The sequence below is a fragment of the Rhineura floridana genome, chromosome 11, assembly GCF_030035675.1.
Source record: "Rhineura floridana isolate rRhiFlo1 chromosome 11, rRhiFlo1.hap2, whole genome shotgun sequence".
NCBI lineage: Eukaryota > Metazoa > Chordata > Lepidosauria > Squamata > Rhineuridae > Rhineura > Rhineura floridana.
The window spans coordinates 43,421,128-43,437,004 of NC_084490.1; the positions used below are offsets into that span (position 1 = coordinate 43,421,128).

The following is a 15,877-nucleotide window of genomic DNA, read 5'->3' on the forward strand; positions in this document are numbered from 1 at the left end:
GAGGGGCGGCTGAGGGGCCCCCTGTAGCTCCAGTGGCCGTCAGGCCAGTGCCCCACCTGGCCGCCCTTTAGAACCAGCCCTGGGGAGAAGCCATGACTGTTAAAGTGGTATAAGAGTGCTTTAAACGTATTATATGGATGTGACCTCACTTACGCACCCACAACATTTTAATCAGCTGCTACCCTAAAAGCAAAATGTCAGAATGGCAATTTTGCAGGGGCAGGGATGAGAAAACAGGCTGAAAACAGGAACAACTGAAATATCTCGTAAGTAGGGAGGCTGCTTGTGTGTTGCCAAAAAAGAAATGCATCACTTTAATTTAAAAAAAAGGACAAAAGAGGACACAGATTTGCGTAAGAGTTGCAGATGTCGATTCAGAAGCATAGAAATACATTTAGAAATCATTACTATAATTGAAACAAAATATCCATCTCACCATAGTGTGGAGTCAGGCAGCTGTTTAAAGTGGCAGGATGCTGGGGGGGGAGGGGGGAAGAGAGAGGTGGCAGCAGCAACAGCCCCTCCTAAGCACCATGGCCATTCCCCTCTGTTGCAGGACAGAACTGTGTGTGCTATGCAGCCTGCCCTGCCTGTGCCTGCTAAACTGACTTCCAGGTGCAGTAGGGGAAGCTGTCCCATTGCCAGTGTGAAAGTAGGAATTAACTTCCAGTCCAGCTGGCTTTTGTATGTGGAATATTTTTTGGGGGGGGGATCTTGTCCTACACCTCAGGCAGCAAAATGTCTTGCTTCCATATGGGGAAGATTGTGATCAGGTGACCTGCTCAGTCTACTGTTCAGGCGTTAACTGTCAATGTTGACACTGAAATGTTTTGGGCTGAGGCTCAACCTGGATGAACCCCCAGATCAGATTTGGCCCTGCCCATAAGTGTGGGTGGCCACAGCTATGAACTAAGCAGGGTGCCTTAGGAAGCAGGGAGCCTAGACTAAGTTAAGTAGGGTGCAAATAATTAGGTGGAAAACAGCTCCTTGAATTTAGTCTCAAAAGCAGTAGTATAGCGGCAAATTCAGAAGTGCAGGGTCCCTTCATGTTAGTCACAGCCACACACACCCCTTTTTTGCTCCTGGGTTATGAATGAGATCCTTGTTAACGCCTTCTTCCACAACAACAGATATCCCTAGGAGCCAATAAGCATGAAAGAGGAGAGTATTAGCTGCTAAGAAGAGTCTCCTCAATGGCTGACTTACCTTCTTTCACTCTGATTGGCTCCAATCAGCAGGAAAGGACAAGAAATCATGTTGGAAGACTCTTCTCAGTGACTAACTCAGTGAACTCCCCTTTCATGCTGATTGGCTCATAGGATGCTGGAGACATTGGGACCCTGCTCCCAAAGGGTTTAAGACCCCCCAAGACCCTGGATGACTATACCCCTGCTCAAACGACAACAGGGAGTGGGACCCAAGGCTGATCACCACCACCATCAGGAGACATGAGGTGCCTGGCATTAAGATGAATTGCATTCACTGCATTCAGCACTAAGTGAAACTTCCAAACATTTTTCATTGCTTATTTATTTCTTCAAATGCTATTCCACTTCTTAGCTGAAGCTTCCCAAAAGTTAACAGGCTCCAAGGGCAGCCCCACATAATCATTTTACATTAGTCTAGAGTTCTGCAAGTGCTGACAGATTTCTCAGTGTGTGACATGATACCGAAGATGGAGAATCCACTAATTTAAAGGTTATGGGAAAGGAAGTGCTACTTTTTAAAATCAGGCCGTAAGTACACCTGTAAGACTAGGCTGGCATCCATTGTGCTTGTGGTATCCAAGGCAAGTGGCTGATTAAGGTCCAGAATTTGGTTCCTTCCTGCTCCTCAGTCGGTTCACTTTATTCAGAATTAAATATAAAGACTTGTATTTCAAGGAAGGGATGAAAGATTCTGCAATCATCCGATAGAGACTAGGAATTAATGAGGGAGCAGAGAAGCTCCTCACATCCAAGTCTCTTCCCCCATACAGGCATATTCAGCAGTAGAGGGAAACCCCATCCCAAGGCTTTGGTTTCTCCTCCTTCAGAAGCCACTGAACACATATTTTTCAGTATCTTCCTGAGCCATCATGTGGGCTAGGAACCTTGGAGTTTAAAATATTTTAAACTCTACTTGCCCAGGAAGTCAATGTTATGCAGAATTTAGATGATCTCCAAGTACATGAAGCTCACTGGGTGGCCTTGGGCCAGTCACTGCCTCTCAGCCTAACCTATCTCACAGGGTTGTTGTGAATATAAAATGGAGAGGGGGATAAATATGTATGCCACTTTGAGCTTCCTGGAGGAAAGGTGGGATATAAATGCAATAAATACATAAATACAGTTTGTCATGCTTAAATCTCACTGAAATCAATATAAGAGTTGTGTGACTAATCTATTTCGCCTCAATTTCAATATATTTGTGATGAACTTTCTTTGGATTTGAAGCACTGCTTTATTTTATTTTTTGACTTCTAAAGATGGTGTTCTCCATGTACTCCCTTCTAATCAGTTCTTTTTCAAAAAAAGAGGAAGAAAGCAATTGCTTGGTGGTTCATCAAAAGATGCAAGTTTTCCACAGAGGAAGTGCTTGGAGACTCACTGTCTGTTGCTGAGTTTCTGTCTCTATATAAGTCATCAAATCTTCTGTGCAGGCCACATCACCTTCTCATTTTGAGACCTAAGCAAACCACACACTCCACACAGCAAGTATTAGCACAGCCAGAGTTATGAATAAAAATAAGGGTTTAGTTATTTGCTTGTTTGCTTCCGCCGCCTCTGCTCAATAGTTATGGCGCAGTTCAGGTGGAGATCTGATCTCCCAAGCCTCCTATCTATGAGTGTCAGCAGTTGCTCAGGAATTTCCTGGCCCTGTGACAAGTCCAGAGAATGACGAGCATTTTTCTGCATTGTGTTGGCAGGAGTGATAGAAGGAACATACATTCTCTCCACATTTTGCTTCAGTGTATTTCAGATTGCTCTTATGGCTGATGGCAAGATGTGAACCAAGATCACTGCCCTGAATAGTTTATCTATCCATGATTTGTAGCCATGGCTAGATGTTGGTATTTAATTATTTTAATTCTCAAGGTATTAAGTTACTTTGGTATTTACTTATTTAAACACACACACACACACACACACAGAGTTCTAGCTAGTTACGAGCCAATGTAGTGTAGTGATTAGTGTTGATCTAGGATTTAGGAGAGCCAGAGTCAAATCCCCATTCAGTCCTGAAGCTCACTGGGTAATCTTGGGCCAGTCACTGCCTCTCACCCTAACCCACATCTCAGGGTTGTTGTGAGAATAAAATGGGGCATGGCAAAACAATGTATGCCTCCTTGGAAGAAAAGTGGGATATAATGATGATGATGACGACGACAATGATGACGAAACAGCTATCATTATCATGTTTATTATTTTGATTTGAAGTGTGCAAAGTGCATTACATTATTTCTGTCTTCACCAGGTAGGATTGCCACGCTGTTCTTTCTGTCAAGGCTCCTAAGCAAGCTACATCACAGGAAGAAATTCCACAAGTGTGGCTTCCCCTCCTCCTTTCATAGAGGTACAATGATGAAGGGACCACAGTGTAGGGGTAAGCAAATGTGTGAGAGGAGCTTGGGACAAATGTGGGGTCATAACTGGACAGTGGTGCAGTTAGGTAATTTTAGATGGTCTTACAAAGGCCTACTTCCTACAAAATGTGGCAAACTAGCCCTACTGCATTTTGAGGGCCTTCTTGCTCATTTTGCTGAGTGGGACCCTAGACTTCTGCCACACTGGGGCACCACTGACCTCCACCAACAAACATTTAACCCCTTTGCCTCCTTCCACAGAGTTCTCCAGGCATTCCAAGCTTGTGTACTTTGCCACTGTTTCCACTGCAGGCTGAACAGCATGTGCCCCAATTCTTCTCTGGATTAGGACCCTTTTGTGGTTTGTTAGTGTGGAGGATGACTACCGCTTAGGGAGCAAAGGAGGACATGTCCAGCTCTTACCTTTATCCCATGACCAATTTCATCCAAACTGTTGAAGTTCAGTGGTTTCCTGTAATACGCCTCCAGGGGCTTGAGGCAGCTTGGGTAGATGATTTTCTGGTAGTGTGGAAACTTCTTGCAAACAGCAAGTGCTCCAATCTCTCGGCGGGCCACTTTCTCCTTGTGCATCTCCACCACCTGAGACAAAGAGACATTGTGAGGAGGACCGCAGGCCTTGTCTGGAGCACAACAAGAAACTGGATCAGGAATCATTTGCAGAAATTAGTTTCACTGGAGATTCAGTACCGCCAGTCAACACTAACTGGCAATGCCTACCCTACTATTAGGGAGAGGACAGGCAGCAAAGCCCACACCATTAGGTAAGCCATTTTTGGTTCCTCCTCTCCCACAACTTCAGTGGCCCTTCCTGCTGGTCACTTTACCCTATATGTGCAGGGCTGTCATCAAGCACCAACAATCAGCAGCTCCTCTGTGCTTGCAGAGCCCCGTCCTGTGCTTTGAAGCCCCAACAATCAGTTGATAGTCAGGACTTCAAAGCACCCTCCAAACACTTTTTTGGCCCACTTGGAACTTAATCTGCAGGGCCAGCTCCAGGCATGACTGGTCCCTTCGGCACCAGTCTGTCCCGGGCCCATGGTGCCACAGCCCAACCCCCCCCCATACAGGCAGCATGGAGCTAATAAGCCTGCCCATGTGCCCCACTTACCTCTCATGTCATGTGAATGATGTGTGTGTAGCGCACATGCCTGCCATCAACCAAGATGGTGGCGGAGGAGTCAGCCTCTTAGGAAAGCCCCCACTGCCATCTTAGATAATGGCAGGCATGTGCACACAGCACACACAGCATTCACACTGCATGAGTGCTTGTGGGCTTATTGAACCCCACACTGTCTGTATTGGGGGAGTGCCTCAGAGCTCTCCCACAGTCTGTGGCAGGGTTGGGTTGCATGACCCGATGCTGCCATGGATCACAGAATTGGAGCACCACCCTCCCACTCTAAGGAAGGGCCCTTCAGGGACCCCTCTGGGCTGCAGGGACCCTTGACTAGAGCCCAGTCTGTCTGCCCTCTGGTGCTGGCCCTGTTTACCTGCATCAGATGTAGAAATGGTAGGTGTGGCTTGACCAAAACAGCCTAGCAGGCTAAATGGAAAGGTCTGGCAGGCCTAATGAGGGGTTCCCCACTCAAGCTATATAATAGTCAGTTCATTCTCTGAGTGAAGTATCAGTAGGTGTGGTGAAAAGCCAAGGTTTGAAGGAAAAGAAGAAGAAAAAACCCTGAAGTATCCATCTTACTTTGTCTAATGGTAGAGCCAGCCTTGTTGTTGTTATATGACTTCACGTCGATTACGACTTATGGCGACCCTATGAATCAGTGACCTGCAATAGCATCTGTCATGAACCACCCTGTTCAGATCTTGTAAGTTCAGGTCTGTGGCTTCCTTTATGGAATCAATCCATCTCTTGTTTGGTCTTCCTCTTTTTCTACTCCCTTCTGTTTTTCCCAGCATTATTGTCTTTTCTAGTGAATTCTAGAGGCAGCCTTAGTCGTTTGGATTTTCTACCCCAGGCATCAAAATACGTTAGGGTCCCTCCTGACTGGTGTGGGTTTTTGTTTGTTTGTTTTTTGCAGGTGTATCCTGCAACATGTCATTGACGCAGTAATAGTGCATTAGCGTTAGTGGCGTTTCATACGGAACCATCCACATATCATTCCACTTTATTAGTTCTGCGATGCTTCCCCAGTGTTACTGCATTATTGCTGGCTGGAAGGGGCACTCTTGCACTATAGTACAACCACCACAACAAAATGGGAACATTTGTGGTATGCAAAGTTGCAGGATTTCTTATGGCACCAACTGCAAATGAAGCCGTACACCCACCCTGAAACTTTTGTAGTCACAAACAGTATTGAAGGTAGGACTCCGATACCATAATGAGCACAAATCATCATGAATGCACAATTTTAAAAAAGATGTCTGGAGGGCCCCCAAGACTGATTGCTTATTAGTAACAGCATACTGGACTTATTGCTCTGTGGCCCCCAAATGATGTTGGGAGGGGGGAATTCAGAAGGGGAAGCCAAAATCATAATGGGGGAAAGTTGAAGGAACTGGACTGGCTCAGAGCTTTAAATATACTGCATTTCTATGACCATGCCACCAGGGCTGGCCTTGCCATGAGTTAATGAAGTAGCCCCCTCACATGCTATATTTATTCAGATGCCACAAAAGGGCAGCAAATAATTCTGTTTGCATCCTCCAGCCCCTACGCATGTTTCTTTAGAAGTTAATTCCCGGTTTGCAGCTAGCCGTCAGGCTGTGGCTATATGAGTGGAATCCGTAAACTAGGAAGCCTCCACTTCAGCCGCAAATTCATTATTGCATAAGCAAAGGGCTGTCTTGCTGTCTCTGCCTTAGCTCTTCCCTCAACCTCATATGCCACTTGATGACAAAAACTCTGACAAATACAAGCCCTGCCATAGAGAAAACGCACCAGGCAAGCTAAGCAGATGGGAATGTAGCTGAACAGACTATTCCCAAGGAGTTTGTTGCAAACGATATTGTACAAGCAGTACTGTAATGGCAAATTCAGAAGCGCGGGGTCACTTCATAATAGTCACAGCCATGCCTCACCCCCCTTTTGCTGCTGAGATTAATAATTGAGATCATTGTTAATGCCTTCTCCCATAACAATAGACAACAGCATGAAAGCGGAAAGCATTAGCTACTGAGACGAGTATTCTCAGTGGCTGACTCATCTCCTTTCACTCTGAGTGGCTCCAATCAGCAGGAAAGGACAAGGAAACATGTTAGAAGACTCTTCTCAGTGGCTCCCATGCCTCTTTCATGCTGATTGACTTGTAGGATGGTGGAGACAGAGGGGCCCTGCTGGGACCCTGCTCCCCAAAAAGTAAGGGGTCTAAGACCCCCTGAGACCCTGGATGACTACACCCCTGTGTATAAGGGGAAACGACAATAAAATTACACAGCAGTTAAATGTGTACAACATTGCATTCCCTTCTAACAATCCCTTTGCAGAATGGCTGTGTCTCTCCACCATGCTTGATTTCCAGTGATGCCTTAGGGAACTTGGGGTGAGGCTCCAAACTGGTTCTGGGGCTGTGCCTTGGCTCAGATTAATCTTTTGCCCTAGTGGAGCAGGACATCCGATCTAAAGCATGGCTGGCTAATAGGTATCAGTCTAATCTGTTCTTGGCATCAAGCAGTCAGGAAAGACTCAGTAACCTCTTATAACTTCCAGAAGGAGCTGGCCTGTTTATTGAGCATTCATCCTGATTTGCTTGCAGGGAGATTAGATGACATTGGCTAGTTAATGAACATGTACTCTGATTTGTTTGTGTGGAGGTTATAGAATCATAGAATCGTAGAGTTGGAAAGAGCCTATAAGGGCCAATCCCCTGCTCAATGCAGGAATCCAAATTAAAGCCTACCCAACAGGTGGCTGTCCAGCTGCCTCTTGAATGCCTCCAATTCTGGAGATGTAACAGAACTGTGGTTTGCCCTTCAGAGAGCTACAACTTCCCAGTACCCTTAACAAACTACAATTCCCATGATTCTCCAGGGAAATCATGTGTTTTAAATGTGCACTGGATGTGCTAAATGTATGGTGTGGATCAGCATCAAAGCAAGCATTATCCCACATTTTCCAGTGCATTTTCCCATCACTTTCCTTGTCGCTAAAAGTTTGATCTTTGGGGGAAGCAGGTTTGTTGCACAAGACCTCCACATCAATGATAATTACGCAACGCGAATTTGCTGGTACGCGATTGACTCCCACCCAAAAATAGCAACAGTCTGGAAGCATCCAGAATTCTTTAAGGCAGGGGTAGCCAGCTGATTGGGTCATTTGCAGTAAATTGATAAAAGATTTTGACCCCCAATTATTTAGCAATAAGATTTCTGTTGATTTCTGTAACTGAAGTGAAGGAAGCTAATCAGGAGGAGTAGCCTTTTGTGTGAAAGGACTGTTCTGGTTCTGAAAACAGTTTCCTAGACTCAGACTGTGTTCAGACAGAGGCACTCTGTTCTTTAATTATAACTGTTACATCTTTTGCACCTGCCTCTTGTTGGTACGTCTTGGGAGTCCTAGTTAAAAACAGAGTAGATCTGACAAGCTGGACGTCTGCCCACCTCTGCTTTAAGGTGTGGTGTCTTCAAGACTACCAGAGTTATTGCAGCATATGTTTTTCTTGATAGTTCAATAGTACAAAGTGTTATCCTCAGCTGACAGGTGTGGCTGGATAGACAGACAGACACACGTGTACATACACATACACACACAGAGAAAAAATGAGACCAAATGTCAACACAACGCAAAAGGTACAGGTTTTTGTGACCATTCACAAAAACAGTAAACAGCAATAACACAGCCTAACATTGCTATGCAAATTAACTCCCATAGTCATATAGCAGCGACGGAAAACCATTGTTTTGATTTAAGCTCAAATGAATGAATAGTATGAGACAGGGGTGTGGATTGAGGCTCAAAGATATGAGCCTGCCTGATGTGGTTAAGTAAGGTAACTGGGGAGGGGCTGTGGTAGCGCACATGCTCTGCATGCGGAAGGTGCCAGGTTCAATCCCCAGCATCTTCAGGTGGGATTGGGAAAACACTCTGCCTGAAACCTTGGGAAGGTGCTGCCAGTCAGAGTATACAGTTCTGAGCTAGATGAACCAATGCTGTGACTCAGCATTCTCTGTCTAAGTTGAGATTTGATAGTTCATGGTTCAGATGGTGATCTGTTTTATTTTTAGGTAGTAGTTGTTTTAATTACTTGTTTTTAACTGTTTTATTGATAATTGGTAATTTTTTTGTAAACTGCTTAGAGAGATTTCTACATTCAAGCAGTATATAAATTGTATTAAGTAAAATAAATAAAAACAAAAACAGTCTTATTCCCTCTGCTATGCCCATGGAGGACAGGGCTATCAATGGCTACTAGCCGTGATGGCTGTGCTCTGCCACCCTAGTCAGAGGCAGCATGCTTCCAAAGACCAGTTGCCGGAAGCCTCAGGAGGGGAGAGTGTTCTTGCACTCGGGTCCTGCTTGTGGGCTTCCCCCAGGCACCTGGTTGGCCACTGTGAGAACAGGATGCTGGACTAGATGGGCCACTGGCCTGATCCAGCAGGCTTTTCTTATGTTCTTATGTTCTTACGCCCTTTCTCAATCTCTCTCTTTCTTTCTCTCAGAAAGACCACCCTATCTTTCCTTCCATTGTTACATGACACTTTGTGGGCCTATGGACTTCTTGCTCATTGCAAGTGGCCACACTAATGCTGTGTGCTTCTACTTGTAACACCTTTTTAAATTAAGAAATAAAAGTTTCTGGCTCAAAAGGAACGGGGAGCTTTGAGACCAAACTGAGCATCAACCCTGCTTTGTCTACAATGCACACTTCCTTTCTCTGTCATGGCAAAAGAAAGCACTCACCCCCACCCCCAGCAGCAGCCTTTTACACAGAGATCATGGATGAACTGTGAAACACTGTGGCATCAGAAATATTGTCAATGCAATAATAATGCACATGCTCAGAGGTGAACTCTTTCTTTGGACTAGAGAGGCCTGCAGGCAGAGAAGAAAGCCAGAGCCAGCAACTGCATAATGTTGGCACGTTCTAGGATCCAGCAGCCGGAAGTTCCAGTTATGAAGCAAAAGGTAAACTTTGTTCCTTACAGCTTTCCCATACCTCCCACAGCTACTGAGCTAAGAGCGGATTTCATAAGTGTTTGGACTGGAGATACCAAACTGGTGACAGGACAGAGGTGATTAATCCATTCCACTGATGTTTCCTGATCCACTATGTTTTTCTTACGGTATTATTCTCAGGGAAACAGGAAAACCGTCAGGCAGCTCTCTAGTAACAGGAAAAAAGACCTGATGTTTGAGAACATCGTGTATGCCTCCTTATATTCCAGTATGAAGGGAAAAGAGAGGGAATCCCTTTGACTAGTTTGCAGTAAGGGCTTTGAGGCCAAGGAGGGTGTGTCTGCTTTGGGGCTTTAACCAGAGGCCTGCAAAGAACCCCTCAAAAAAGCTGGGCAACACAGAGCAACCCTGCAGGATCAAGGGGATGATCAAGGGGATGGAGCAACTTCCTTACGAGGAAAGGTTACAATATTTGGGGCTTTTCACTTTAGAGAAAAGGCGAGTAAGAGGCAACATGATAGAAGTGTATAAAATGATGCATGGTTCTCTCACTAGAACGCAGCAACATTCAATGAAGCTGAATGTTGAAGATTTCAGGACAGACAAAGAAAAGTACTTTGTCACAAAGCACATAGCTGAGCCATGGAATGCGCCCCTGCAAAAGGCACTGAGGCAGGGATGGCCACCATCCTGGACGGCTTTAGAAGAGGATTAAATAAGTTCGTGGAGGATAGACCTATTCACGGCTTCTGCTAGTCATTATGACTAAGTTCTGCCTCCTCTGTCGAAGGCAGAATGGTTCTGAATACCAGTTGCTAGAAGCCACAGGAGGGAAGAGTGCTGTTGCACTCAGGTCCTGCTTGCAGGCTTCCCATATAACAGGCATCTAGGTGGCTACTGTGAGAATGGGATGATGGATTAGGTGGGCCACTGGCCTGATGCAGCAGACTCATGTTCTTATGCATAGATCTTGTTCCTGTAGTGCCGGGGTGGGAAACCTCTAGCCCATGGGCCAAATTTGGCTCAATATAGGTCCCAGTTTGAATGACAAGGCTGTTTTCCCCAAACCATGCCCACCTGCCCCACACCTGACATTGTATGTGACATCAGGTGTGGGGCAGGTAGAGCTGCAGCTGGAATGGCTGTGCTACCTAGTTACCTGTAGGGAACCTGACTGTGCAGTCAGTTCCTGCAGAAAAGAGGCTTAAACTCACTGCCCATCAGCTGATGGATGATGAATTCAAGCCTGCTGGATCAGCTGCACATCCGAGTTCCTGGTAGAGTCTGGCAACTATGCTGTATATGCACCTCTTTACCCTGGCCTTTGACACGAGCCCAACCTGTTTTTGGAATGTAGGTTGTTTTAAATTGGTTTTTAATGTCTTATTTTAAAATTATTGTAACCCACTCTGGGATCGTTGGGTAAATAATAATAATAATAATGAGGTCCATCTTTGCTGATCATCCCTAGCCCCATATCCTTCCCCCCGCCATACACAGTACAGGGGTGGGGGGAGCCAATGGGTCCAATATAGGAGCGTATACACTTAGTATGTCAGAGGACCAGCTTTAATCCAAGCACCAGGACTTTTGTGCAAGGCTCCAGATCTCATGCCTACTCCCCATTTTAGAAAAAAAAAATCAAACTTGTAAAACTTCGCTTGCGGGGCCTGCTGCGAAGCACAGTGCTGGTGAGACCCCGCCCACCCACCAACCATCTTAATTTACTCCAAGATCTAAATGTGCATTTATGCAATATTAATTTGTGTATGCAAATGTTATGCAAATCTGTGCTATGGGCCTGTGATCTCTGTCTTTTAAATACCTGCCATTGGGATGGGAAAGACCTTTGCTGATACCCTACTGTTGAAAGCACACACAATATGATCAGATGGGTGAAATTCTAGCTCAGTTTAAAGCAGCTGTTTATTGCTGCAAGTACAACAGCAGGGAGGGACTATACAGTCAATAACCTAACGGTTAATTCTGTTATTGGTGTAGCTGATAGCAAACTATGATTGGCTGGAGGTTGTAGTCAGCTGGGAGTTAGCTGTTCATGAGGAAGACTGTTTTGATAAATGGAGGAGTTGGAGGGAAAGGTTTTCCCCAGTATAGGCCTGACCTAAGGACAAACCTTTCTGCTTTATTGCTTCTCATATCATACACTGTTTCTGTTCCGTTTTTACCTCGTTAAAGTATTTTTAGTTACTTTTCTGTCTAGACTGTCTGCTTTATTCCAGTCACTCTGCTAATAGGTTGCCAGGTTCTTGGCCTGAGACTGATCCTGTATCTTTAGGAGAAGAGAAAGTCAGCCAAGTGCAGGTGTTCTTGCAACTCTGTCATGAGAAAAACCACAAGGTGGAATTCTCCCTTCCCCCTGCACAACTTTTAAAGATACAGAAGACCTCTTGGAGGCAACCAAGATATAAGATATCCCTATTTCCCCATTAGCTAGGGGGAGCGGGGGAAGAAGGTGCCAGTGTAACAAAGCAAGCAGCCTACAGTTGTTTGGAGGGACTGAGACAGCTTTGATTGAGAAAAGGAGACAGTATGCTGAGTTGTTCTCTGTAAAAGAAAAAAATATGGTGATGATGGTGGATTCCCTAGAAATCTGATAGGGAGAAGTGAATTTGAGACATATATTGAAGTTAACCTGTATCTCTACCTATGCTAAACCTGTATATACATGTAAATAAACCATCTATCACAAAACACTAGTCAGCCTCCAGTAATTTCATTCCAAGGAAACCAAAACCTGGGTAAAAACATGCACCCCTGGACTTTTTACCTCTCAAAGGATTGGAGTGCATCTCAGAGAATTATATTGACCTTCCAAATAGTTAATTGAACCTGCCTGTCACAACTTCCTACGGGTTAATTTCTTCAAGGAGAGATGCCAAGGTTCCAGGCTGTTTGGAAGCAGTGTTGTGTGTCCTTTGCTATATAATACCTGGTACATAGTGTCCGGCTGGGTTTGCCCATGGTGATGGAAAGGTAGTCTGTACATGCTGAGAGCACTGGCAGAGCAAATGAAGGTACGATGCTGTCTTATATTGAGTCAGACCAATGGTCTATTTAGTTGCCCTTATCTGACAGCATCTGCAGCAATCCAAAACCTCAAGCAGTGGTATCTCCCAGTCATGCTACTAAAGATCCTTTAATGCAGGGGTGGTAAACTGGATCCAGACACCCACTTGTCCATCACCTGGCATCACAATAATATCAGATGACCTTTTTCGACCACAGAAGCCTCTTTCCAAGCATCTTGCACAATGCTTTGAAAGGGGCTTCTGAAAATCTGACAATCAGCTGATTGGCGGCACCTGCAAACCCCCGTTCAGCTGAGCGAGTTTTTCCCCTGTCCCACATCTGATGTCATATATGACATCAGGTGTAGGGGAAGTGGATATGGCTTGAATTAAATGGCCTTGCAGGCCAAATGGGGAGGCCTGGAAGGCCTAATTAGGACCATGAGCTGAAGGTTCCCTACCCCTGCTTTAACTAGAGATGTTACGGCTTGCATGGGACCCTGCAAGTAGTGCTCTACCACTGAACAGTGGTCCCTCCCCAATAAAAAAGAATTTCATAAAAACAAATCATCCCCTGCGAAGAAGTTAACACGATACAAAATGGTCACATCAAACACTCCTGAGCAGCAAGGGGCTTTGCCATGAATCATAGAAGCAATTGGAACCAGGGTCCAGGGCAGGGCCCTATCTCCAGTCAAGCCCCAACTTCCAAGCACGTCTTCCACACCTGTCATGTTGCCTTCTCAAATGGATTTCTTGCCCACCTGTGTGATAGAACAGACATTGGCTTCCACCTGTCGTGCTTCAGCAGCCTGCAAGTCCAGCATTTTGAGGATGTCACTGGCCAGGTTGCTGATTTGGTATGCCACGCTGGCTAAGGACTGAGTTGCAAAAGCCATGGTCTCCTCTAGGGCTTTCCGTTTGTCTTGGGCCTAAAAGATTTTTTAAAAAGAAATAAAAGAAGTGAGAACTCTGCAGCAAATCAGAACATCTGAACCATGGCAACTGGCCATGGTGGCTGTATATAAGAACAGCCTGCTGGATCAGGCCAGTGGCCCATCTAGTCCAGCATCCTGCTCTCACAGTAGCCAGCCAGATGTCTATAGGAAGCCTGTGTGCAGGATCTGAGCGCAAGAGCACTCTCCCTTCCTGTGGCTTCCAACAACTGGTATTCAGAAGCACACTGCCTCTGACCGTGGAGGCAGGGCATAGCCATCAGGGCTAGTAGCCATCGATAGCCTTATCCTTCATGTATTTGTCTAATCCTTGCATAAAGCTGTCCAAGCTGGTGGCCATCACTTGCCTTCTAATTTAACTATAAGAAAAAGTTACTGGAAATAAAGCAGTGTGACCACCCCAAACTTTTTATAGCTGCAAACAGTATTGAAAGTGGGACTGTGTGTGACTGCCCCAATAGCATTATGAGCGTGATTTTTCAGTGTGGCAGCATCTACACTTTGGAACTCCCTGCCTAACGGTAGACAGGCACCTTTGCTATCCTTTTTTTTTTTTTTGGTGGTTGCTTAAAACATTTTTGTTTAAGCAAGCGTATCCTCCAGATGCATAGATGTTTTAATTTCTTTTAATTATCTTTTAAACACTTTTAATTAAACCTGTGTTTAATTGTTTGTATATTTATTATTTATATATTTACTAGTTTTAATATTAATTTTAATATTTCTTGTAAACCACTTAGAGGTTTTATTCCAATCAAGCGGTACATGCATTTTGTTAAATAGAAATAAATCATCATGAATGCACAATAAGAAGGATGTCTGGAGGGCTCCTGAATCACCTAATGCTCCAATTACAGGAGGGGGGGCTAACCCTGAACAATTTGTGATGCCTCCCTAACTACTGTTTTAGAAGGTCTGGTGGGTATGATCTGGCAATGGGGTACACATCAGAGGGTGGGGATGGTAGATTAAGGTTCTCCTGATCTTTACCCCTTAACTTGAATATTGTGATGTGTATATATGAACATAGGAAGCTGCCTTATGTACCAAGACAGACTCTTGGTCCCTCTAGCTCGGTAATGTCTATAGACTCTATATGCTGACTGGGAGTGGCTGTCTAGGGCTTCAGGCAGGGAGGGGTCCTTCTCAACCCTACCAGGAGATGACAGCGATCTAAATGTCATGGAGAGAGAGGTGGGAGAGTAGTGCTCCCTTCTGAGGAGGGGGCTAGATTTGATGCTCTTCTGGCTTCCTAAAATTCCAGAAGGGGTGGGTCAAGAATCATTGCTGCCCTAAGGATGGCAGAGCGATGGTATCTCTGCATAAACTGAGAGCGTATAACTGAATTCACTATATGGGTGCTTCCAGCCCGCAGGGATGATCTGGCCCTTGGAGGATTTTGTATAATCATAGAGGCTTGCACAGCACAATTCAGTTGGTTGCACAGGGAGCAAGCCATGCATGGGAGAACCCCAACTCTTCCAGTGGCCAGCTCCCCATGTAAACGGAGGGTGCGATGCTGCAGGGGATTCCAGTGGTCACCCTTTGCATTGCATTGCGAGCTGACCATGTTCCAGCATGCCAAACACACATTAAACTTTGCTGCTCCGGGCAACTTGCCTAGTCTGCCTGTCTGGCAGGGCTGACCCTGACGGTATATCCTGCTGCAACTCACCTCTCCATAGTTGATCTCGCAGTAATCTGCCACTTTGAGCAGGTTGCTGTAGTTCTCCTTGAGGACTCCTCTTGCACAGGGGATGGAGTTCTGCATCAGCTGCTGTAACTCAGACATGTTGCCGCTCATTTGGTCTGGGCTCCCCACTTCCTTACTGTCTCAGCAAAAGAAGTTTTGAATCTGGCAGTTGGCTGGGGACGCTTTTATACTTGCCTCCTGTGGCAGAGTTGATCCCTCCCCTAAGCCTTGCCCAGACAACATCTTGCTGACACCCTGAAATTTATTGCTGCCCTTGACCAGAAAGTGTACATGAGGATTCCTATACGGCACCCCCTCCAGCCTCCACCTCTGGAGCCCAGACACCTCCATTCCCCACAGGAGATTTGAAAACCCGCTTGCTTGGCGAGAACAAAAGCAATGAGAATTAACTGAGGAAATGGGGGGGGGCACGGAGTTGGAGGAACTGTCAAGAGAGGAAACCAGTATTTTTAGAACTATGCTTGCTTTGCTGATTGCGGAGATCTTGGGAGCAGAGACTTGGCTTTTACTACTAAGCATGCT

At 45.5% G+C, this 15,877-nt stretch overlaps 1 protein-coding gene across 1 annotated transcript in view; it reads right to left on the minus strand.

Annotated features, from left to right (window-relative positions):
* The window catches only part of ABI3 (ABI family member 3), a 25,630-nt gene extending 9,947 nt beyond the window's left edge, over positions 1 to 15,683 (minus strand). The window contains exons 1-3 of the mRNA XM_061588274.1: positions 15,317 to 15,683; positions 13,450 to 13,617; positions 3,989 to 4,165 (exon numbers count right to left, since the gene is read on the minus strand). Coding sequence (XP_061444258.1) covers positions 3,989 to 4,165; positions 13,450 to 13,617; positions 15,317 to 15,445 — 474 coding nt within the window. The 5' untranslated portion in view covers positions 15,446 to 15,683. The remainder of the gene's footprint in view (positions 1 to 3,988; positions 4,166 to 13,449; positions 13,618 to 15,316) is intronic.
* Between the last annotated feature and the right edge of the window lie 194 nt (positions 15,684 to 15,877).